The following is a 24,974-nucleotide window of genomic DNA, read 5'->3' as shown; positions in this document are numbered from 1 at the left end:
TAAGTAGCAAGTTGTTTGTTTTTTGTTTTTGTTTTTCAAACTACTTATCCATTGTGGTTTTTCTTCGAAATGTTATATTTTCAAATCATTAAATTTCCAGAGCACAGAAATATGAGAATGACTTTTCCTTATTAAGCAGCAATGGCCCTTCTAACATATACACAGGTTTACCCCACCCAAAGTGCTCTTTTTGATTAGAATACTGAAAGGAGCATGAATATCTGTTAATTAGTAGGCAATGTGGAGAATTCTAATGAAAGCCTTCACCAACAGTTTATTGTTCTCCTTTTTGTTTGAAAGGTGCCCATATTGTGATTTTCACCTATAGCAGTGCAGCTAAAACTATACTATGGCAGAGGTGTCCCTGGAGTTTACTCTCCAATGGCATCAAGGGACACGGAGGTTCACTGCAAGCTCTGTAAGAATTCCAAGTTCTTGATTTTTTATCCTTTTAATAAGAAAAAGCTAAACAATCAAAAAAACAAAAAGTTTAAAAAGTGTGCTTACACATTAAATTCCAACAATCTCTTCACATTTATCCATCAAAAGTACTTGTATGTCTCATATTGTATGGTTCAAAATTTGATATTTAATCCTTGTGATATAAACTCTAGGAATGTAAGGAATTGTTGGTATTCTATCTGGTCCCCAAAGGGAGCTTTAAAATTCTTCCAGGAAGATTACTAAGCGGTTTGCCTTGCCATTTTCTAGGACTTCACTTTAAGGTTAATGACTCCCAGAGAGCAGTTATTCAATTGTTTGTGAAAGCTGCCCATTCACCTAGCTCCCACAGCTTTGGAAAAACCTTGAGATGATACTTATTTGTCAGACTGTAGTTTGGGCTAGAACACTGTTTTCCAAAGTTTGAAATCTATAAATTCTTAGATGGGGAAATAAAAAAGTTCTGAAGTCACAAATTTAATACACACATTCATTCAACATATATACTCATGGATATTCACAATCACAGCATCCAATACTATATTAAATATTCTACAAATTCATTCATTAAAAAAAAGGTTTAAATTTTTGTTAAAACAGAATTTTCCAAAGTTAAATGCTATTGTATCTAGCATAACTATTAATAGTCCTTAAAACTCCATTAAGAAATGCTGGTCTCTGATTCCAGTTCTACTAACATGCTACATCACTCTTACTTACTGTTATTTATTTCCTATAAATGAATGAACTCACGATATAAGCCAGCATTAACACTCTCTAGCACACAGTGTTCCCTTGAGGCCTTTGGCTTAATACATTGGATATTTAATACTATATCCTTGCAGAACTCTTATAAAGTGCAATTTGAAATGTAGCACAACATTTAAGACTATTTTACAAATGAGAACATTTGCAAAATGATCAAAAATGAATCTCTAGGGCTTGGAAATATTTTAAAACTTAAAAAAGACTAGCTGAGGGCCAGCTGAGTGGCGCTTTGGTTAAGAGCTGGCTTGGGACACCAGCTCTGAGCAGCAGGGCCCCAGTTCAGATCCCACATGGGGGCCAGTGACGCTGCACCCTCTACAGCTAAGATGCTGAACAACAGCTCATCCTGGAGCTGGGCTGCCATGAGGTGCCGGCGACGGCGTAGGCTGCAGCCCCTGCTGCAGTGGGTTGTCATGGGCTACCGTGAATGTCTAGCAGCCGCCGTGAACAGCCATCCACAAGCCAGCGACTGATCTGCCTTGCCCGGGAAGAGCGCAAGGATGGTGCCAACTTGGGCCAGTGAAGCAGCGTCCTCCACACCTAGACTGAAGAACAAAAGGATAGCAACTTGTCTGTTCCCCTTCTCCCAATTCCCCAATAAAAAATCTTTGAAAAAAAAAGACTAGCTGACGAGGTTTATTTATATGACAGCATTGTAATTTTTTATAAAAATATTGTCATTTTCTAGTACCCACAGCAACCATGATGCCTGAACACTGTCTATTCAAGAGTCCTGCATAAATTTTTAAACTATTGTTAAAATTGTAATTATATACCAATACACCACTCAGTAGTGCTAGTTTTTGCTAAAATATCAATTTATTGATTTTTTCTGTAAAGATTTATTTCTCATTGTGCTTAAAAGTTAGCTAATTTTTAGGCATGAAGACATTTATTCTCAGTGAACCACTTTTTTTTCATAAACTATAAAAAATATTGTTTTTCTGTTCAGCAGGTCAAGGGCTGGAAATTTAATTTATTCATATTTATGTGCCCAATGCCTAGAAAAATCCTTAGCAAATAACATCCATTTGATAAATGTTAGTTGAATCCAGTTATCTCAAATCCTAAATGTGCAGGAATTATATAATAAAATTTTACTACAAAAAAAGTCTCTCAGATTTTCATTTTATCTAAGATTGCAAGTTGTTTAAATACTCATCAGACTGAAAAGCTGTTAAAATTTCTATTTAGAAACCCCAGATGTATATTACAAATATATTTACAGTATCACTAAATGTCTGTTAAATAGTGTTTTATATTCAGACTTTGATGAATCAATGACTATTAAAAGTGGTAATGGCAAAGTGACAGTGATAAGAAATTGTGTCAAATTTTCAAGCATAATTATTAGCATTATTAGTCTGATAAATTCCTGGGCATTGAAATGCAACTAGAATTAGTCCCATAAAAGTAACTTGAATTAGAGGAAAACACAAGAACTATCTCCTATTTTTCATCTTTTATCAGAAGTTGCAAAAGATAACTCTAATGATTTAAAGAAAAGAACATCAACTAGGAATTGAGTCTCTGAATCGACTCTAGTGGAAAAAAATTAAGCTAGATAAGAACTCAGATGGAATTTTTTGTGGGGTAAGAATAAAAATAAAACAAATTTTCAACATGCAGATTGGTAAGCTAACGTGGTTCTATTAATTTAACCATTAAAACCTAAAATTATGGAAATGGTATCCAAAAAGAAAGTTTTCAATAAAGGTAAAAGCAGTTTAAGAAGTTTAAGACTAGATCATTCATAGCGGAATAAGCAAAAAAAAAAATCTAAAATCTAGGAAAGAAATATAACAGTATATATAACCCTTGTTAGTGGCCCAGTTTTCTTGTTTTCCTTTTCCATCCCTTTTCTATGTATAAAAGAACATAAAGTAAAAATATAAATATTATGATGTAGATGCTGACCAATTTAATTTCTATCACTATTCACCGAAAGAAATTTTAGCAAATTATTTAGATCCCTACCAAATGTTTAAGACTATAAATGGTATTTAGTTTTAAAATGTTCAGGTCTATATTTTGCAAAATTAAAAATTATAATTATTTTGTAATCAGAAAATTGCAATTTTTTTTGTTTTGAAAAGAGAGATTTAATTAATTGTTTGTACTATGCTAAAATAAGAATACTTGTTTCATTGAATTATTAAAAATTACATGAACATTTGTCATTACATGAATCTAGATTTTTGCATTAAAATTTTCACTAATTTCTTTTTAAAATAAGGTGAGTATAATAATTTGGTTATATCATAGCTTTTATTTTTCCTTACTTGGACTAAATCTCAATCGCTTAGGTTGGTGTTTCAGATTATAAAGGAAAGTAGAATGTCACAAATTGTCCATAATTTTATCCTTAATTTTCATATTTCAAAAATCGGTTTTGCTAAGTGCTAGGGCAAGAGTAGATTTTAATGCAAAATTAACACTAATAGACTAAAGCATACCCAGGAAATAAAAAACAGCAAATTTCACACAGTTCTGCTACCTAAAACACAAGCATATTTTAATCAACCAATTACTAGTTATTGAGTACCAATAATTGCAAGGCTTTGTGGGATAAACAAATATAAGACATGTACTAAAGTCATTACAAATATTGAGTGGTACTCAATATGCCTTTTGAAAACTCCCTTCATGACAGACAAATGTGTCTTTAAGAACACTTGAAGATGGACAAGAACCACCATGGGGCATTGTATTTTGAAAAATTTTAAAATGTAATTTTTCTAAGAACAAAGGGATTGCATTGGGCTTACCAAATTTGTAAAGATAGTACTGTACTGCCCTCATTTTTATTTCATTGTAAAGTTGAAGTCTTCTTCCCATAATAGCTTATAGTGCACATTACAAAGTCTTCAGGGTGTTCAGAATTAAAGTGACAGAGTTTTTTAAAAGCACACTTGAGAATCGTTCATTTTTCCTTACCCTTAATATAGCATGCCTTTACTTCTCCGATAACTCTAGTCATCTTGACAAAAGTCTAGTCACCAAGACAATACAATGATTTTACAAAGAGAAAGAATGACAGTTTCCCTTCTACTTTTCAAAAATGTTTTATAATATGATTTGAGAATGGCTTTATTCAAAAGGCTGAAAGGAGAATCAATTCTTAAAAATGACACTCTCTATAATAGAGAACACCTACACTTCTGAACAACACATCTACTCCCACACATTCACAATGTGATTACCATCAGAATCTTTTCCAGAATAATTTCCTGACAGGGAAAATATGGCTATGTTTAGAAAAAACTGACAGTGTCAGTAAAACAAGCAATAAAATATAAAGGGTTGAAGATTTTGTTTTTAGTCTCACTTCTGCAAGTCTGATGAAAGTCCCTATTTTCTTCTTGCCTTCACTAATAAGATTGGTGTTCTATTAATAGTTCATTTATCCAACAAAGAGTTAGTGTGCCCCTACTATGCACCAAGTATGCACAGTTACTCGGGGCTAGTTACAGGAAGAGCCCAAAGAGAGAAAGTCCCTGACCCCGCAGATCTGGACAGTTCATCCCACAAATGAATATGCAATAACATATTATGAGTACAATGAAGGAACCATACTGAACGTCAAGAGAGAAAAACAGTAAAACCTGATGGAAATTCCTCCACGTAGGCTGGGACCTGAAAGGTAAAGAACTTGCCAGATAGAGTTAGAAGAGGGGCATTCCAGAAGACATGAATTATAGGAAGGTCTTGGGTTTTGCATTCCCAAATCTAAACAAAACAGCGGGCTCAGATGCAGAAAGGAGAACCAGGCGGCATCCGCTGAGGCTGGAGCGGTGGTCAGAGGGCAGACAACAAACAGGGCCTGTTGGTCATATGAGGGAATTCTGATTTTTCTCCTAAAAGGAGTGGGAAGTGACTAAAGGACCTGAAGCAGAGAAGTGACATGATGTCACTATGTTTTATACAGATGATTTTGTTGACTGCCTGAAGAATACATTGGGGAAGGTGTCCCCAGAGCCAAAACTCTCCAGCTGATTTTTAAGACTTTTCTTCAAATGGCCTCTGTCGTCTCCCATTACTTCCACGTGCACAGTGCCCTGCCCGGCTACAGGGCACACGTGGCCATTCTGAAACATACTTGCACACAGCGCTTGCCTATGCTTTTATCTCTGTTCACACCACCTCCTTTGCTGGTTAAAACTCTCAGCCTGCTGAAGTGTATCCACCTGACTCAAAGTCCAGTTCCTCCATGGAGATTTTTCCCTGTTCTTTAAGCCCTATGGCACTTGGTATAAAAGTTTGGAGCAGCAAAAATGTGGTCCTGAATAAGGAACTGACTTTGGCTTTAACTGCTAAGTTATTTGTCTCCTGAGATTATTGGACACACAGCTCCCCAGCCCTCAGATACACACACCCAAGACACGGACTGACAACTACAGATAAAGAATGCTTTTTCTTTTACATTAATAAAATGCAGAACTTGATGTAAAAGACAATTCTCAAATACATTTTTATGGTGATGAAGTCATATTTGCATCCATGCACACATACCAGCAAAAACTGCAGTTAGCTAATTTTTCTATTTCCATGCTTAACAATCTCCTTCTAATTATGGCAAAAAGGCATGGGTATGTCTGACGAAATAATTTAATTCAAGCGACTTTAAGAACGACATGGAGCGAAGTCTGAATTCAGAGAGTCAAATAATACTTATTTCTTGAAGTTATATTTTCCCCCAAAGCTGCCCTAGAAATGAGTCATTGTTTTATCTAGAAAGGATAACGAGACTGACTCAGACGCAAAGTTACATGACACTTTTATTTATTTTTTATGCTGTAACTACTTCCAAATGGAATTACGGCCTCCTATTTAAATGGGAACGTCTATAAATGACACCTGCAAACTGCTTAAAGTTTGGCTCCTCCCTCAAACGCTCCCATACAGAGAAGCAAACTGATTTAATGGTATCAAAACTTATTATTCTGCTTCAATCTGACTAAGACAGAGAGACCATAATCAGTCACGTATATAATTTGGGGCTCTAAAACATCATTCTGTCTGAAAAAATGTCCAATAAACATGTAAAACATGAGATTTGTTTAACTTAACTTTGACAGCATTTGTCTAGAACATTATCGCAAAAATAATTTCTCTACAGTCATTTCATAAGGAAAATAGTATCCATATTGGTTCAATTATATTTTGGCTAAATGAAACGTAGGCAATGAGCTCACATATTACTCAGATGTCCCTGAAGCCATCTCCTTATTACTCACCTTGATCTCTTTCATGCCATGTTCGACTTCCAGCAGCTGGTGAATTCGGAGAGGGATAAAAGTCTCCTGTAGGACTTGGTTCCATATTTTCATCTATGGATATGGTTTTGGGTCTTTTGCTGTTAAAATATGACAGTAGTCACATTAATCGGATTTCTAGGAAGATGTGGAGCATTTGAAAGTATATAATTTGAGAAGAGTTTTACTGTGGAAATTTCCATACACACAAGTAATAGTATTTCAGCACCATTCTGAAATAAAGGTGAGTATTCAAGACACCAACAGGAATAGCAAACATTTCCAGTTGTATATAACATTTATCATACTGTATGATACCCATACCTGCCTAACAAATAGGACGTTTGCTATATTTACCTTTGAGATGTATTTCCAAATTTCAGTAGCAAAAAGTGAATTCTTAATGTGATGTGTACTAATTTTGAAATTGTTGTTAAAATTATACCTGAGCTTTATAATTGTTACCAATAACATTCATTTGTATAGAACTTGATATTAACAATGTAGTTGTCAATTGTTAATTGTTAAATATTAAAAAGAAGGTAATGGAATAGAGTAGAGCTTTGGAGTGGGACCAGCCAAGTATCAAATCTTAACTAGGCTACTTCTTTTTTTTTAAATTTTATTGGGGAATAGCCATGGTCATTGGTTATTACACATTGTTTTCATGCTACAATGGCATAGTTGATTCTTTTAGGGAGAGCACAGCTCACAGTGGCCCATGCAGGGATCGAACTGGCAACCTTGCTGTTATCAGCACCACGCTCTAACCAACTGAGCTAACCAGTCACACTAGGCTACTTCTTAATAGTAAGGTTTTTAATCTTTCTAAACTCAGTTAAATCATCTATAAGATGGAAATAAAAAAACCTAGCTCAAAGGGGAGTGCTTGAGAGAATTAAAATAGTTATTAAAGGTAAAGTTCTCAGTTAAGTAGATAGTATTTACAAGATAATAAATAATAATTAGTATTAGTAACCCTATAATTAATAATATTTTTTAAAAATTTATAGTACTTTACCAATTATAAACTGTTTCATATATTCTTCTTTATCTTTTCCTAAAAATCACGTTATGGATCCTTTATTCTTAAGATCAACCGTGAAAAACAGGCCATTGCCAAATTCAAACCAAACAGTATACTTTTTAAATGATATATTTCAATAAAGAAAACATGGTTCATTTCAATTATTAAGAAAAGTGAATACTTAGAGCAGAGATTAAAAGGCTATTTTATGGCACATGCCACATAACTTGATATACTGCTTTCATATATTCCTCACCAATACCCTAGTAAACAGTTAATTATGACTGAAAATGGAAATGGATATTTTTCCCTAAATTAAAAATAAAATCTTATTCACATCTATAAAGATATCTTCTGAAATAACTTCATACAGTGATAATAAACATAATGTCATAGGATTTCAGAGTTGGAACTGGCCTCAGAAGTCACACACATAAACAAATCTTCCTTTTTTCTTACATGTGGGGAGACAAATTTGGAGAAATTCAGCGAATTGCAGAGGGCATGTTAACGGCAGCAATCCAACACACAGTAAGGCTGTGCTCTTCCTACTGCACTGTTTCCAAATCCCGGACGCATGTGCATGTCTGGGTATATTCATAGATATGCTTGCAATTAATATTTGACTCATAGCTCCCAGAGTATGAACATGATGTGGAAGGTGGCAATTTCTGTCCATGATAAACCATAGGAAAAGTAAATAATAGTTCTTTAATTTCTTCATATGGTATCTGAAGTTAGAAAGTATATTTTTTAAACCCTTCTTTAATTTAATCTAATTCTCCTGTGAGTCAGCAGTAAATACATATGGAAAATTTGAAATGAGGGAGAAAAGATTTTCATAAGGAAATAACAGAGAAATGTTTTTAAAGACTTTTTTATTCTAAAGAATATCTAATAACAAATGACCATGAAGAAAGATCTGTGTTGATAACATACTGATCTAACAGACAAAATGAGAAATTACTATTCATATTTTAAATATTGAAAAACTAAAGTATTTTTAAGATCTCACTATGTCACAAACAATTTTAGTGATAATAAACTCAATTATCTTGGTTTATTATTATTATGCAGTCTAACTATATGAAAATACAGTTTGATCATAAGTGATATAAAACTGAACTTAGTTAATAAATATATAAATGTACATAGCCCATAATTAATTGAAGTGTAATTAACTTTTATTATTAAGAGTAGCATAGAATAATTAACCAGGTCTTTTTTCTTATTTTTAAAAACTTAATATTATAAAATGTATGTTTTGCTCTAGAATTCATGTATGCTATTATATTTGATCGTGGGTATATTTGATCATGGGTATATTTAATACACTGGAAATTAAATGGATCTTCATATATTGAAGATCTTACTCAAGACACACAAACAAAAACAATAAAGCTATAATATTTATTCACCTTGCCTTCTCATTAACTCCATCCTATTCTATCGTTCTATAACAGTGAAACATATCATCACAAAATCCTATGCAAAATAACCTTCCAAGCTATTTATCCCTCATTTAAACTCTTTTTAAACTCCTGTGGGACTGAAAGTTACCATAAGAAGGTCAAGAAAAAAAAAAATAAGAATGTCCACAGAGAATTAAAAAGCAAAGGAACCTCACTGTAGCTCTTCCCCAACATAGGCTGGCTACACCAAATCTCAGAGCAGGTAATAATTTCATTGGTAGCTGAGTATTCACTACAGTATTCAAAAAACATTGACTAATTGAAGAACTTGGCAAAGTTAGGCCTACAATAAGGCCTTCTGCCTTTAAGCTTAAGTAAATGACACATTTTATTTTTCACGTTTCATTATCCCCAGCTTGGCTGTAACATTAGGGTAAACAGTTACCAGGATGGGTCAACCATAAACCAGAGACCTTTGCCATGGGACAGAAAGTTACAATAAGGCTGAAAGCTACATTCTTAAAGTTGTCAAAAGGATTAGTTCACTTATAGAATTACAATATTTCATACAAGGTAAAAGTCATATTAATATATTTTCATAGTTCCCTGGTCACCCCCAAAAGACTTTTTAAAATGCTCTGAATAACAATTACATTTAATTTTCAAATGTTGAAATAAATTATACCAGGAAAGACAAAATATCTGTGTAAAATCAGCAAAAACTCCTTAACTCTTTGCTGTATTTCCCCTATTCGTTACCTCCCTCCCTATCTACCTGCATATCTACCTACCTGCCTATTTGCATATAGACTAAGAACCAGAGTAGCTTCCCTCTCAGTTACCTGCTTGGTGGAGAAGACAGCGACCTCTGAAGATTGACCCCCGAGTTCATGTCATGATAGTATGGTTGGCTTGGAATTTCTCCAATTGGAAAGTTGACTCCAGTTCCCTGGGTTATGGGCGCTAAGGGATAAAACAAAAGAAAAGTGGGAAATGACATTTACACTTGTCGTCTTTATTCAAATGTTATAGTCTAATATTTTCCATGCTTCTGGACAAGGATGAGGAAAACTCTGTTTACTTTAAGACTCTAATATCAACCATATACTGGGGCAGGACTTGAAAACTTCCTCCTGATACCAAAGTTCACATGTGGAAACACGAGGGACTCAGACTGTAAGCATTGATTACTATGTCCCCTGTTCCAACTCTGTAACCTTCTTCTTTGTATCTCTGTAACAACTCTGTAACACTCACTCCTTTGTATCAGTTTATATCTGTCACCCCCACTAGTCCACAGATGCGTTGGAGGAAACAAACTATGCTCAGCACCAAGCAAGGTGTTTTGTAAACTAAGTTGACTCGCAAATCGAAATCATTGTTAAATAAATAAATATAGAACAGTTTCACAAATAAATACCAAATATTATTATCCTATAATAGTATTAACATTAATATAAGATGGATTAGAAATCATGGCATCTATGATTATTTGATATAAATAATTCTTGTATCAGGGCAGGTATAAAAGTCAAATTAACTAATATGAAAAAAGGCAAGTATTTCCCCCCTAAAATGCATATTCGGGCTTCATATATTAATAGTAAGTGTAGCTTTCCTCAATAATCATGTTTTGTTTTTTTAAAAGTTTTTATGCCACAACTTTACAATTCTAAATGATTTAATTTAAAATATACTCATGGAGTTCTGCTGATATATTGGGTTGTCGGGAAAGTCATGATGCCTTTTTGCAACGAAAAACATAGAAAAAATATGTCATGACTTTTCTGACAACCCAATATTATGAACTGAGATTTTTGTATATAAAGTATTGGTTTCTGTACATCTGTTTAATTTTTAAAATTTGCTTCTAGACATCTTGAACATACCTGTGAGGCAATGTGTTGTTAGGATGAGTAAGTTTTGGGAGCTGGGTTGCCTTTTAGTTAGAACTTACTCCACTACTTCTGAGCTATGTGCCTCAGTTTCCTAAACCATAAAATGAGAAAAATAATAACCTACCACATTGACTGTTTTGAGGATGACATGAGGTAAGGCGTGATAAAAGCCAGCATCATGTCTGTGCATAATAGGTGCTCAACAAATGTGCGCTCCCTTCCTTCTTTGCTTCCTCCCCCCAAATTTCTTTCCTGACAGGCTGGAGTGGTTATCGAAGGTGGATAACTACACTTGAAAATATACCAAAGGCAGATGAAGAGGGGAAATAAACCCACTTGCTGAAAGTTTGTTCATTTAATAAATTACTATTGATTGTGCCCATTACTGGGAGGTGCTGTAAGGGATACAAATAGTCTAAGACAGCCCTGGTCCTTAATAAAATGTATCGGGCAATAAAGTAGGTAAACAAAGCACTCATGCAAACATAAACACCAGCCTCATGCAGGTCGTAATGAAACTGCCCAAATAAATGACATGACCATGAATGCCATAGGATTTCAAGGAAGAAGAATCTAACACAAGCTTGAATGGTCCAAGACATCTGTGGGAAAGCCAAAACTGGCCCTGGACCTTGGCGAACGTGTAAGGTATTAAAGGGAGGTCATTCTAAACGAAGGTTACTGCAGGTGCAAAGCCATAGGAGAGATAACACACAAGGTGGAGAAAAGGCAGGTTGGTGTCAAAGGACAGGATTTAAGAATAGTTTCTATTTCTTCACCTGTTTTCATTGGGCCTTCAAAGGCCCTCATGAGAGGAAGTGTGTCCTGAGCTATGGCAACAAAACCCTAGAGCCCTTGAGACCCCCTCTAGGAAGAGTCCCCTTAATCTCGCTGCCTCTCCTGACTGCCTGAAGTTGAATATAAAATTCCAAAGGGACTGCAGATTTTTAAGGAATTTTTCTTACCCAGAATTTTTTTTAATAAACATTTGAAATGTGTTCACTATCAGCTGAATTATATCAGGCCAAGATTAATTCAAAATGTTTTAAGAAAGTATGATTATAAGGCACATGCTTTATTGCAGAGAAGTATCAAGGAGTATGCAATGAACATCTCTCTTTTCCTATTAAAAATTAAATAAATCAATATATACAAGATCAGTCTCGGCTGCAAAATTCTTGAGCTCCTGTTATATAATATACTTCAGTGGCATTTTACACAAAGTATTTGCATTCAATGTGTAACTCTGCCTAATGGCTTAAATCCTTCGGAAAGCTAAAATGTAGCTGCTTGTTGTGGCTTGAGGTACACCAGAGGGTAAAAAAAAAATGCAAGGTAAAAAATCCCACAGTAACCACATGCTTTAAAGTTTATTATTAGAACCATGTTCTATGTGACACTGGGTATGTGTTAGAAGGAGGCATTTAAGGGGCTCAAGAAAAGTAAGCAATCTGTCCAGTTCCTGTAACAATAATGGATACAATTCAAATAACTGCGTTACTAACAGGAAGCTTATAGGTTATATCTTATACAAACTATTTGCAATTTATCGAGCTCATGCAATATTTAGGCAAAGATTTGTAGTCTCTAATACATATGGTTTGATAGGCAACACAGACTGCATGACTATAAACATAGTAGGCATAATTTATAGTAAAATGATAATACAATTTTTCAGAATTTTTTAAAAATTCTGTTCCAGAAGGATTATTCCAGAGGATCAAGTCAGCCATAAAAATAATTTGTGTACAGATTTATACATGAGCATTGTAAAAATTTAGTGTGCATTCTGACACTAAATGGGCGACTACAGAGAGAAAAGTAGATTAGTAATAAACATGGCCAAATTCTAAAACAGCAAATCCATAAAATTTGTTTAATGACAAAGTATATTGAGAACAGCAAGTCCCAGGCAGATATTCCTGTTTAAAAGCCTCTGGGGTGGGGGGGGGGAGCCTCTGAGAGAGAATTTACATCAGATGCAAAGATCAGCTGTAGCACCTCTCCCAGAAAGGGGCAAGAGGCCCGGAAGCCGCAAATCACGTCTAAGAGGCTGCCAATATCCTCTTAGAAACCCAGCTCCAAAGAATCTCAGATTCTAAGGGTTAGAGGCCAACCCTTAATCTCTCTTATTGTTCTCCTTACTCCACATGCTGGTCCTAAATCAACTTTTAAGATGGAGATAATATCATTCAACAGAAAGATCACTATCCTAAAACTGAATAGCTTCATTAGCTAAAGTCAACATACACATTAGTGGGTCATATGATAATAAAACCCTGGAGGACAGGAGCCATTAACATACCGTAAACCCTCAAGAAGGCAGAATTTGTGAAATACAGCATGAGTTGTGCTGAAGTTTATGTTTACTTAGCAAACCCTTATTTCATAAACAATAAAGTTCAATTGTGCAAATAAGATTATAATGTGGATATATTAAAAACACTTAGGAGAAGAACTTCTCAAGCATTTCAGAGACACCTATTTACATGAGTAGAAAATAAATGTTTGCTGAATAAATTACTTAATGACTAAATACAGATAATGTACTAATTACAAATCAGTATGGTTGTTGTAACAGATAATATAAAAACCTCTAAGAGATGGCAATATGAATTAAGAAGAATGAAGTATGCTAAATTTACATTTTTGAACTGTTATAGAAAAGTGTTTTTAACCTATTTTTTAATATTTCAAATTCAAAGTTTTCCAAATATCACTCTGAATGTTTCAATGTTCTAATGTGGCTCTCCTACAGCAGCTAGCATAATGTTACCTATAATGAGGAATTAATAATGTTTTCTGACAGATGACTTTACTGTGCTTCTCATTAGAAGGATGAAAATATCGTGGAACTCAGGAAAGTACAAATTGAAACAAATAATTTCATGTCATGTAACTGTAGCAGCATAGCTTCTCTGCTGAAGAACAGTATGGGGAACACACACACACACACACACACACACACACACACACCTTCAAATACCCGCCTCCTTACATGATGCCAGAAAGTGGTAGTAAGTCAGGCATGTTCCCTTCCAAATTAAACATAAATATAAAACTCTTTCTAAAAATGTCAAAAGCCTTCACACACCACATACTGATCAGGGAAGACACACAGGCTCATCTCCTTGTCAATGGAATCCTCTTGCCCAGCAAATATGAACCCTGGAGCTACTGGGATATAGGATGTGAGGTGCTGGTCTCCTACACTGCCCGCAAGTAAACAGACCTGTGACAGAAGTCTTTGGGGCATCCATTTATCCACTGCAGAAGCATATCACACAGGACGTTACTTAAGGTCTGAAATGTTCATGTATATAACTCCCTGAGTATATGCTATTTGCACTGGCCACATTAGAAATCTGAACCCTTTGAGAACCCATGGTTCAAAAGACAGAGTCAACTACTAGCTTCGAGATTCCTTCACTAAACACAAGTCTGAAGTACTACCTATCCTTTCCCTCAGTGACTCACTCTCGGCTTATTCTTTTGGATCAGCGTAGTTCTTGTTCACGACCTCTGAGTTTGACCCAAAAGAAAAACACAACTTAAACAAGGACCAGAGTGCCACTACATCATCTGAATAACATCAGTCCCAACTGGAAGGCTCCTATCAAAATGTCAAGTGAAAACACACCCATCAAAGCTACATAAAGAAGCTCAATCAGAGAAGAGAGCAAGAAGAAATGAGTCACCTCCTTTAATGTAATCAGTGCGCTAAGAGCTGCGTCTTAGATATATATTTGCACACACTAGTAGTAAGTGAAAGAGTTGATTAAGAAAACTTCCCCTTGCTTAGTGAACTGGCCAGGTGAACTTACCCTAGAAAAATCTCATCCGGCCTGACAAGAATGGTGTCTCAGGTGAGCTGGTCAGTGGAAACAATTGGACATTGTTTGGGATAACAATGCTTTCTATCTATATCCAACTGCAATCTGCAAAGTTAATTTCTGCATCCCTCTACACTCTGCATATTAGCGCGTATATCCTGTACATCTCCAAGCTCCCACCAAAATGTTAGTAAAATGAAAAAGCACTTATCTACAGGAAACTTATGTGGATTATCATAACAATACTGAGTACATTTAATTAATCACACTTCCTTTGATATAAATGGCCATCTATGGTCACAGAGAGAACAGTGAATTAAATGAATACCAATACCATGGCAATCAGAACAACCCAATTATTTTTGTGCAACAAAATTTTTGATGATTTCAATGCAAATATTGTAGAAATTCATATAATATATAGTCACTTATGATTTCATCAAAAGGTCAGAGATTTTAAAACTCTAATTCTCGTAATACATAGTTCCTCTTCATACTGTACTTAAGGTTCAAAATATAAATATTTTAAATCTTACTGTAAAATGAAATAATAAGAAAACAATTTACTTACTTCTGGATACCCTCACGAGCTCTGATACATTGAAGACTCCAGATTTTACAAAACTATCCTCAAGGTATCCTGAAAACAAACATCAAGGGGGAAAAGATCAACATAAGCAGGGAGCAAATAAATGATTAAACACTAGCATTTGTACAAGTGGCTTTAAACCAAAGGTTAGAACCAAAAAAAAAAAAAAAGAAAGAAAGAAAGAAAAAAAAAGTAGGTTTACAAAAAAACAAGTAAAACTCTTGTGAATGCAAACTGGGTCTGTTTAAACAAAAGTAAAAGGTTTACATGCTAAATAATCTCCCATGACAATTTTTTCTTAACTTTTTAAACATATAGGGCAATTGATATAGTTTCATTTGTCCACCCCCCACACAGAGAATGAAGGTTCAGGGGGCATTCAGCTTGTTAACACCTGGTAGACCAAAGTCCATCCACTAAAAAAAAAAAAGAGAGAGAGAGAGAGAAAGAAAAAGGAAAACCACAACCACAATTAGCACCTTGTTGGAATTACTTCAAAGATCTCTTGAAACCACTGTTCTTTCACAAATCCCTGATTAAAGAAAAGTGAGCTGCTGTTACCAGCACTCCCACCTTTGTTCCAGGGTCATGAACCACGCATAACTTGTACATACACCAAATACTTTGCATCGACCTATTTCCATGCACCTTTACTATACCTCCCACGGTTTCACTGCTTTCTCATCCTTGCTACTACTCTCTTGGACTCCCTTCATTTCAAGACCTGGACACTTTTCCTAGCAAAAAAGTGGTCAATCTAGGCCTCCCAGAATGCCACATGACCCTTCCGTGACTTCCAGGTACAGGGTTCCCAGTGGCTGTGGCCGACAGTGCAGGTGCCTGAGGAAGTTCAGACATGTTTGGTAGCTGGTCTAGCCACGTCCAGGATGAGAGCTGAGGACTCCCACAAACATCAGTTATGTCCCCAGCTTCTCATCTATGTGAAGGCAGTATAATGAATGTAAAGGAGGGAGGAATATGGTTACTCTCTGCTGTCCCAGGGAGAGAATAAGAAGAGTTTGAAAATCCTCACAATTAAAATACTTCCAGGAAAAAAAAACTCTAGATACCAAGAACAGGCAATTAATCAGATTTCACATAAAGTTTCAGGGCTGACCAAGGGAGGAGATTCAGTGCAGGGACATGCGGGCTGGGTGTTGTAGCAGCATGGAGTACTAAAGAGCAAGGGCTGGGATTGGACTCCCAACCACCATTTACTAGCGTGGGATTCTGGCCATGCGATTAGACTCTCTGTGCCTCGGTTTCCTCCTTTACAAATTAAAGATAATAAAATTACCTACCTCATAGAATTGCTATAAATAATTGGTGAGACAAAAATATAAAACCCATAGTAGGCACTGATTAAATGTTAGCAATACATTAGGATTGGCCAGTGGCGTCAACAATCACCCCTACACTGAATTATGCAAACTGGATTACTCACCGTCTCAAATTATTTGTAAATCTGCATTTAGAAATTCTACCAAAAGTTACCACACCACTTTTAACCACACATAGCATAAAAAGACAGAAAACCATTTAATTATTATACAGGCTCCCCTGATGTGAACTGCGGAGTCATGCATGTCTCGACAGTGTTTCATACCCACCCATCTATGTTCTTTAGAAACAGAACGAAAGACAGAGTGAGAGGGAATTATGAGATCCCAGCTGGTGATGAAACCTAGGTCTCATATTAAGTCATTACTCTGAAAAAAACATATAATTTTAAGAGGCTAATAACAAAATGTCCCCATTCGATGCACTTCTACTTGAAGAAACTCCTACTTGTTGAGCAATTTACCAGGTTGAATTCATTTCAGTGATTATTGAGACACTTCTAGGTTAGCCAACACTGTATAAGGTGCTAAAAGCCATGAAGACAAAAAAAAAAAAAAAAAAACAATGACCCCCTTTGTGTGGTTAGAGATAAAGACATTTCTAATTTTCTGAACCACTGTAGGCTGTCATTGAATACAAAGCTTAGTGTTGCTTTTGTGGTTGTTTTAAAGTTATAAGTGATACTTTATTTTATATATGGTCAACATAAAATTTTATGTATGGTAAATATATTAAACATGACCTTATTTATATATTAAATTAGACCTCATTTATCATGAGTAAAGCTCATGGACTTGACCAATCAGACAGGATTCCTTGTCCTCACGCACTGTTCTCCGTAAATGCCTGCCCTCATGTCTTCCTCAGGCAGCTCCCTTCTGACCGGAAGGCCCTCTTTCTGCATCCTCTCCTCTCATCCTTCAGTGTCTAGTCAACACCAAGCACTCCATAATTTGCCCTCCCCGCCCAACCCTTATACCAGCTAGAACCAATCTCTTTCTTCTGTATTCACACAGCACCTAGCTTGTACTTACTGGATATCATTTTACACATTTCATTTTTCCCAAGATAATTATTTTCAAGTCTTATGTTTCTGACAGGATTTTCAGCTCCTTTATTTGAGGGAGCAACTGAGATTTGTTCATGTCTAGATCTCCCTTAACAACTAACTCGGGATCTCTATATACAGTAACTACTAAATAAACTACTAGTATTCAGCTCCTCTACATACAGTACTTCTGTACTTACAGGTCAAAATATTTTATTTTATTTTTTTTAAGCTGAGCCATCCTGCCACCTGTTGGCAGCTCAGCAGCTGCTCAGCTTGGGCCAAGAATCGAACCGCTATTGCTCAGAGCTCGCACTCTTGCGCGAGCTCTTAACCAACTGAGCCACTCGGCCGGCCCTCAGGTAAAAAATTTTAAATTCAGCTTTTTGAAACAGGATCACAAAAGAATGTATTGGTAATTTCGTAGCAGTGGTGACATAGCTGGCTTAAGAGTGAAGGATAACTATCAATATATTGAGCCTTATTGTTCCCTGGAACTCATTTGCTGAGGGTTTTATTTAGGCTTTTGGGTAAAATGGGAAAAAGTAATAATTACAGTCAGATTTTATAATATCTCTGACTTTGTTGTATGCTAATGTATAACTTTAGACACTTAATACAAAATAAACTCCAAGAAATTAAGTGTTTAAAGAGTAAGAGCTCAAAAATATTTGTAAAATTAATGAATGAGTGAATAAACAGGGTACATTTCAGAATATTTATACAAATTGTATCATGTGTAATACACAATAACATTTCAATATGTAGATATCATGTGAAGTTCATTCCTGATTACTCCTATGGTTAGCCAGGGCTCCATTTGCGTCTCAGTCATACCCACTGTGATGGAATGGGGTGTGGACCTGTTAGAAGCAGAATCAGAAGGGAGGAGCTACCTCCAGATAATCCCACCAATGGGGAGACAGTGAGGCAGCCACACATAGACAAATGCAATGACTATCTCATAGGAAAGGGAAGGCCACTCGGAATGTAGCAGGGAATTTCTCCACTCCCTATCCCCAACTCCCTAAGTTCTAAGGAATTTGAATCTACAAGGAAAACTGAGTTAGTGTACTAAAACTATGAAAGGCGTTGGAAATATGTCAGAACTGCTTTGGCACCCACTAGACAAAATGCAACACCACAGGTTCCATTCCTGCATGGAACACAGTGAGACTCCCAAGGATGAGTGGCAATGCCCACCGACAATGACCTTGTGGGAATGGGGGTGGGTGGGAATCAGGCAACTGGGTAGCCTGGGAGAACCACCTCAGGCAGATGGCTGCCACCTTTCACACATGTGTGAACGTAGCATGGTCTTTACAATGGACAGGTATTACCCAAGATGGGGCAGAGTCAAGACGAGAAACAGGGGATGACACAGTACTTAGATAGCTAATAGTGCTTGCTCACAAGACACAAAAACAATACTTGAGACAAAATAAGTGACAAAAATTGTGCAGGGGGTCAGCAGACCTGCAACAGTATAGGGGGTGACACTCAGCAAAGCACAGGGTTGCTGTTTGTTTGTTTTTATTAGTTTCAGGTGTACAAAACAATGCAATAATTATCTTTTTCACCCCTCACAAAGTGACAACCTCTCTCCCCCATCCACTATCTCCCAACCCCCGATATCATACATATCTATTCAATTCCATTGACTCCATTCCCATACAATACTCTACATCCCATGACTATATATGTATTAAATTATAGTTGACATATAATATTATTCAATGGCAGCTTCAGATGTACAGTGCAGTGGTCAGGCCTCCACACCGTCTATGAAGTGGTCTCCTTAACAAGACACAAGTCCATCTAGCCCCCTAAAAAATATTTACAACATTATTGATTATATTCCCCAGACTGTCTTTTCTATTCCTGAGGCCATATTGTAGTTACCAATTTGTATTGTCTCATCCCTTCCCCTTCTCCTTCATCCCCACCCCTTCCCAACTAACAACCCTCAGTTCTTCCTCTGTGTCTCTGAGACTATTTCTGTTTACGTTATTCATTTATTCAGTTCTTTAGATTCCACATATAAGTGAGATCATATGGTATTTGTCTTTCTCTGACTGACTTATTTCACTTAGCATAATGTTCTCTAGGTCCATCCATATCATTGCAAATGCTACAATTTCCTTCTTTATAGCTGAGTAATACTCCATTGTGTAAATGTACCACAGTTCCTTAATCCAGTCATCTATCGATGGGCATTTCGATTGTTTCCAAGTCTTGGCTATTGTAATCTCTTTTTCTTTTTTTTTTTTTGCAGTCTACGCCATCGCCGGCAACTCACGGCAGCCCAGCTCCAGGCTGAGCTGTTGTTCAGCATCTTAGCTGTGGAGGGCAGTGTCACTGGCCCTCATATGTGGGATCCGAACCCGGGCCCTCTGGCATCCCAAGCCAGCTCTTAACCATCGCGCCACTCGACTGGCCCGGGGTGCATATATTTTTTTGTATTAGTGTCTTGGGCTTTTCTGGATAAATACCTAAGAGTGGAATTGCTGGTTCATAAGGTAGTTCCATTTCCAGTTTTTTGAGATACCTCCATACTGATTTCCATAGTGGCTGCACCAATCTGCAGTCCCACCAACAGTGCACCAGGGTTCCCTTTTCCCCACAACCTCGCCAGCACTTGTTGTTTGTTTACTTATTGATGACAGTCATTCTGACCGGAGTGAGGTGGTATCTCATCATGGTTTTTATTTGCATTTCTCTAATGATTAGCGAGGTTGAACATTTTTTCATATGCCTGTTGGCCATCTGTATGTCCTCTTTAGAGAAATGTCTCTTCATATCCTCTGCCCATTTTTTAATTGGGTTGTTTTTTTGGTGGTGAGTTGCACGAGTGTTTTATAAATTTTGGATATTAACCCCTTATCAGATATATCATTGACAAATATCTTCTCTCATTCAGTAGGCTTTTTTTGTTTGTTTTATTGATGGTTTCCTTTGTTGTGAAAAAACTTTTAAGTTTGATGTAATCCCATATGTTCATTTTTTTCTTTTACTTCCCTTTACTAATGCATCAGTAAAAATGTTGCTCAGGATAATGTCTGCAAATTTAGTCCCTATATTTTCTCCTAGGAGTTTTATGGTTTCAGGTCTTATATTTAAGCCTTTAATCCCTTTTGAATTTGTTCTTATATATGGCATAAGGAGGTGGTCCAGTTTCATTTTTTTGCATGTCAGTCCAATTTTCCCAGCACCATTTATTAAATAGACTATCTTTACCCCAATGTAAATTCTTGCTTCCATTGTCATAGACTAACTGTCCATATATGCATGGATTTATTTCTGGGCTCTCTATTCTGTTCCATTGATCTATGTGCCTGTTTTTATGTAAAGCACAGGTTTTTGCTGTGACCTCCAGGCTGTGGGACCCTTCCAGGAACATGGTTTTCACGTGTTACATAGACCACTGTGAATCTAAATAGCTGATACATAGGCCAAAGATCTTAAAGCAATCTGGAGACATTCATATAGTAAACTCCCTTCATCTACCAAAGGAAATATGAGTATCTCTGAGGCAGAGCAGCTGTTTAATGGTTACAGAGCAATATTACACAACAGCTTAAGCCAGGAAGCAAAGAACAACTCGGCATTGATGTGATGCTGTATTTACACTACATGTTATGCTTTTAAAACATAAAATTGAGTAGGAAATAAAGACCTCGGCAAACTGAATACTCTCAAAGGCAATATCAAATTATATTATTTTACTTCTTTTTTAAAAATTTTTCTCTAACAAAAGCAACAATAAATCACTACTCAGAAGTTAATACAGTGTTTAACCTCCTTTACCAACAATAACAGAGGAACACAATGGCATATCTAACTGTTAATATCTCAAATTATAATCAGCACCATTTGAATGTTAAACAACATTTACATAAGAAAATCCAAAGGAAGACTGATAACACTCATTTTTGTAGTCGCCTGTGTTCTAGTCTTGAAATTAAAAATAAATAAGCCACAGAAAGCAGTTATTAAATTCGGGAAAGCTGTCTTCAAGTATTTGAAGGACTGGTGATGTAAACAGTGGATTGGACTTATTCTGCATAGTTCTAGGAACTGTTTTCTGCCCCAATAAGCAGACATGTCATCCAATAAGAAAAGTCCCAGACGGGAATGTGAAGCCTTGCAAAGGTAATAAGAACCAGTGCACGCTAAGCTGCTGCACTTAGGTCTTCAAAAGCTTTAACTCACGAAATGATTGCAATTATCCAACAAGTTGTCATGTCGCTGTTACCATTTTGCAGATGACAAATCTTGTGTCTACAGAGGTAGGGGGTTTCCCAGCAGCTGTAAAGGCCCCCATTCGATTTAAGAATTCTCACTTTGGGTAGGAAATTGGATAACAATACCTCCAAAGCCCATTGTCACCCTCAGATTCCATTTTTTTACATGCCTGTTTGCTGTTAGTTTTCCTGCATTGCTCTTTTGGGGGAAGAACTGGACACTAGGTATCTCACAGGCATTTTCCAGCCGTAAGATTCCAATTGTTCACTTCCTTCAATGGAGTATAAAAGATGCCCAAATCCTTTGGTTTATGGGTGCAAAGGGGGAGAAGATAAAATTATTGCACACTAGCTCTTTGCCAATTCATGTAACATCAGCTACCACAACTAACACTTGGTGATTGCCTGGTAGGGGTGTTACAAAACATGGTTCTGTCTTCAGTTTCTCAGCTGATCTGAATTGTCTGTAATTAAGGACGGAATTGTGTTTGTGAACTAGACCTACTAATCACTGCAAAGCTAATGATGAACTGCACAGACACTGAACCTCCACCTGTTCCCAAGGTTAACAATCCAGTATTTAGTATTGAGAATTAGGTTTATCTTTCCATCTGAAATGTAAATTCCTGATGGTAACTGAAGTGATCTGGTAAAGAGTCAGAAATTTTCTGACTTTAACACACTCTGATAGTACTATACTAATATGTTATTTATGTTTTTTAGTATTTTCTCCCAACCCATCAAACTTATCCCTGCATATATTTATAATATTTAAAAATATTTTTATAAAATTGAGATCAAGTTTAAACATATTGATATCCTGCTTTGTTCTAATTCACACCATCTCTTTCCCGTTAAATCAGTTTATCCAAAGGATGATTTTAATGCCTGTAAAGTATTGCATTGCATGGGTGTATCATACTTTATTTGACCATTCTCCTATTGTTTGGCATTTTAGGTTATTTCCCATTTTAAAAAATATTATAAACAGTACTGCCATTAACATCCTCATACATAAATCTTTCTCAGCAATTCTCATGATTTCCTTAGGCTGGACTTCCCAGAAGTGGAATTACTGGGTCAAAGGACATACACTCTTTTAAGGCTCTTGGTAAAAAATTGCCAGGCTGCTTTCCATAAAGACTTTTGCCAATTTATGCTCCCTGTGGCAGATGACGAGCATGCCCATCATGCTGCCATAATTACATATTAATTATATTAGTAGGGATTTGTTTTAAACTGTGGTAAGTTGATAGAGAAAAGATATCATTAATGTTACAATTTTTCATTTATTTATTTGTAATAAAGTTGGATTCTTTTCAGATACATATGCATTATTTCTTTGAAGATAACATTCAAAAATAGCACACAAAAAAACTGTGCTAGCAGTAAGATTTTATTCCTAATATTGATGAGATTATTTCTAGAGTTTCACCATTAGTACTAATGTTTGCTATTAAATGATGATTGATTTTTTTCATCATTTGATATATTCACTTATTCCTACTCTTCTCAGTTTTAAAAAATGTTTTCCGTTCAGAATGATTATTGAATATGATTAAATGGTTTTCAGGCACTAGTAGAGAGTACTTCATTTTTTCCTTACAGCATTTATTGTTGTTATGCATTACTGAATCTTAGATTATATTATCTTTGCTTGTCTATAGTATATAATTCTTTTAATTTACTATTTAATTGGTTTGCTAACAATTTCTTCCAACTTCTCTATATGTAGCTGGGATATCTTTGTGAATTTTTGTATTTTATTTGTCAAGTTTTCATACCAGGGTTATAGGCATGTTTCATAAAATGGTTTGGATAACATTTCATATTTTATGAAAAATTTCATAGTTTATGCAAAAAATATGAAAAGTTCTTGAAAGTTTGGAAAAATTCACTGGTAAAATCATATTCCTAAAATCCATTTCAGAGAATATTCTTAGACAACTTTGGATCTTTCATGAAATTTATTCCACTCCTGTTTTCTGGCTTGAGATAATTTTATTATATATTTTCCAAGATATATGGAAAATACATATTTTTCATATATATTTTGAAAAGAATTGAGTATCATCAATTCTTTCAAATTTTTAAATGTATTAGCACAACATTTTATGGTTTACTAAATGGGCTATGTTTATTTTTATAGTACAGTAATATTATAGTACATTAATATAGTATAATTAATATAATGATATTCAATTATGTTAAATACTAAAGAAATCTTTAGTATTTAATTATGTTAAATACTAAAGAAATCAGCTCTGCTGTATACTATGTAATCTTAAGTCAAGCTAGGCAATTTTTCTACACTTCACATTTCTCTTTGCTAAAACACAAATGATAATCATAGTACCTATAGGTCGATATGAAAACTGTATATTGTTTTCAAGTATTAATATAGGCATTTCAAGAGTGGGAAAGGGAAGGTAGAACTTCCAGATTAACAAAGAGAAAACAAAACACAAAGAATAGGAACTTAATCAAGATAGCAAAAATAGGACATAAGATGTAAAATAAATAATAAAAGTAAAATTGAAAGAAAATAATCAAGTATATCATCATTACAATAAATGTAAGTGGACAGGATTATCCCATAAAGAGAGCATGCGATCAACTCAAGCATCATCCAGCTATTTTCAAGAAACACAAGACAAAAAGATAAAAAGAACAAAAAGTTGAAAGAGAAATCAGGCAAATTCAAACAAAAGGGGAACAGTGTCAATTGCAAAGTTAAAATGGAATGTAAGGGGTGGCCGGTTAGCTCAGTTGGTTAGAGTGCAGTGCTCATAACACCAAATTTTCTGAACTACCTGAAAATTTGGAAAATAAGTAATGAATCAAAAAGAAAATCAAAATAAAAATTATAAATTATCTAGAAACCAATGAAAAGACAAAGACTACAGAAAAGAAATATTTATAAAAAAGAGAAAAATGACCCCAAAAAAGTTTAAAAGGCAATTAAAGAAAAAAGGTAAAATTAGTAAAGTAGAAAAAAGAGGGATATTTAAAGCAATGAATAAAAGGAAAGATTATTCTCTGAAAGACCAGCAAAAAACAGAAAAAATCATAAATCAAGTGCATTAAAAGAATTATAAGAGAATAACACTTGCAACTT

The 24,974-nt window shown here is 35.4% G+C and overlaps 1 protein-coding gene across 12 annotated transcripts in view; it reads right to left on the bottom strand.

Moving 5' to 3' along the window:
• The window catches only part of NFIB (nuclear factor I B), a 301,210-nt gene that overhangs the window by 52,441 nt on the left and 223,795 nt on the right, over nucleotides 1-24,974 (bottom strand). For all 12 annotated transcript variants that reach the window (XM_019664419.1, XM_019664413.1, XM_019664414.1 and 9 more), the window contains 3 exons: nucleotides 15,206-15,274; nucleotides 9,746-9,866; nucleotides 6,447-6,565 (listed from right to left, as the gene is read on the bottom strand). In XM_019664419.1, coding sequence (XP_019519964.1) covers nucleotides 6,447-6,565; nucleotides 9,746-9,866; nucleotides 15,206-15,274 — 309 coding nt within the window. The remainder of the gene's footprint in view (nucleotides 1-6,446; nucleotides 6,566-9,745; nucleotides 9,867-15,205; nucleotides 15,275-24,974) is intronic.

This window comes from Hipposideros armiger, unplaced genomic scaffold (genome assembly GCF_001890085.2).
Source record: "Hipposideros armiger isolate ML-2016 unplaced genomic scaffold, ASM189008v1 scaffold_422, whole genome shotgun sequence".
NCBI lineage: Eukaryota > Metazoa > Chordata > Mammalia > Chiroptera > Hipposideridae > Hipposideros > Hipposideros armiger.
Note: the sequence above shows the minus strand (reverse complement) of the source record. Positions and strands in the feature narration are given on the sequence as shown.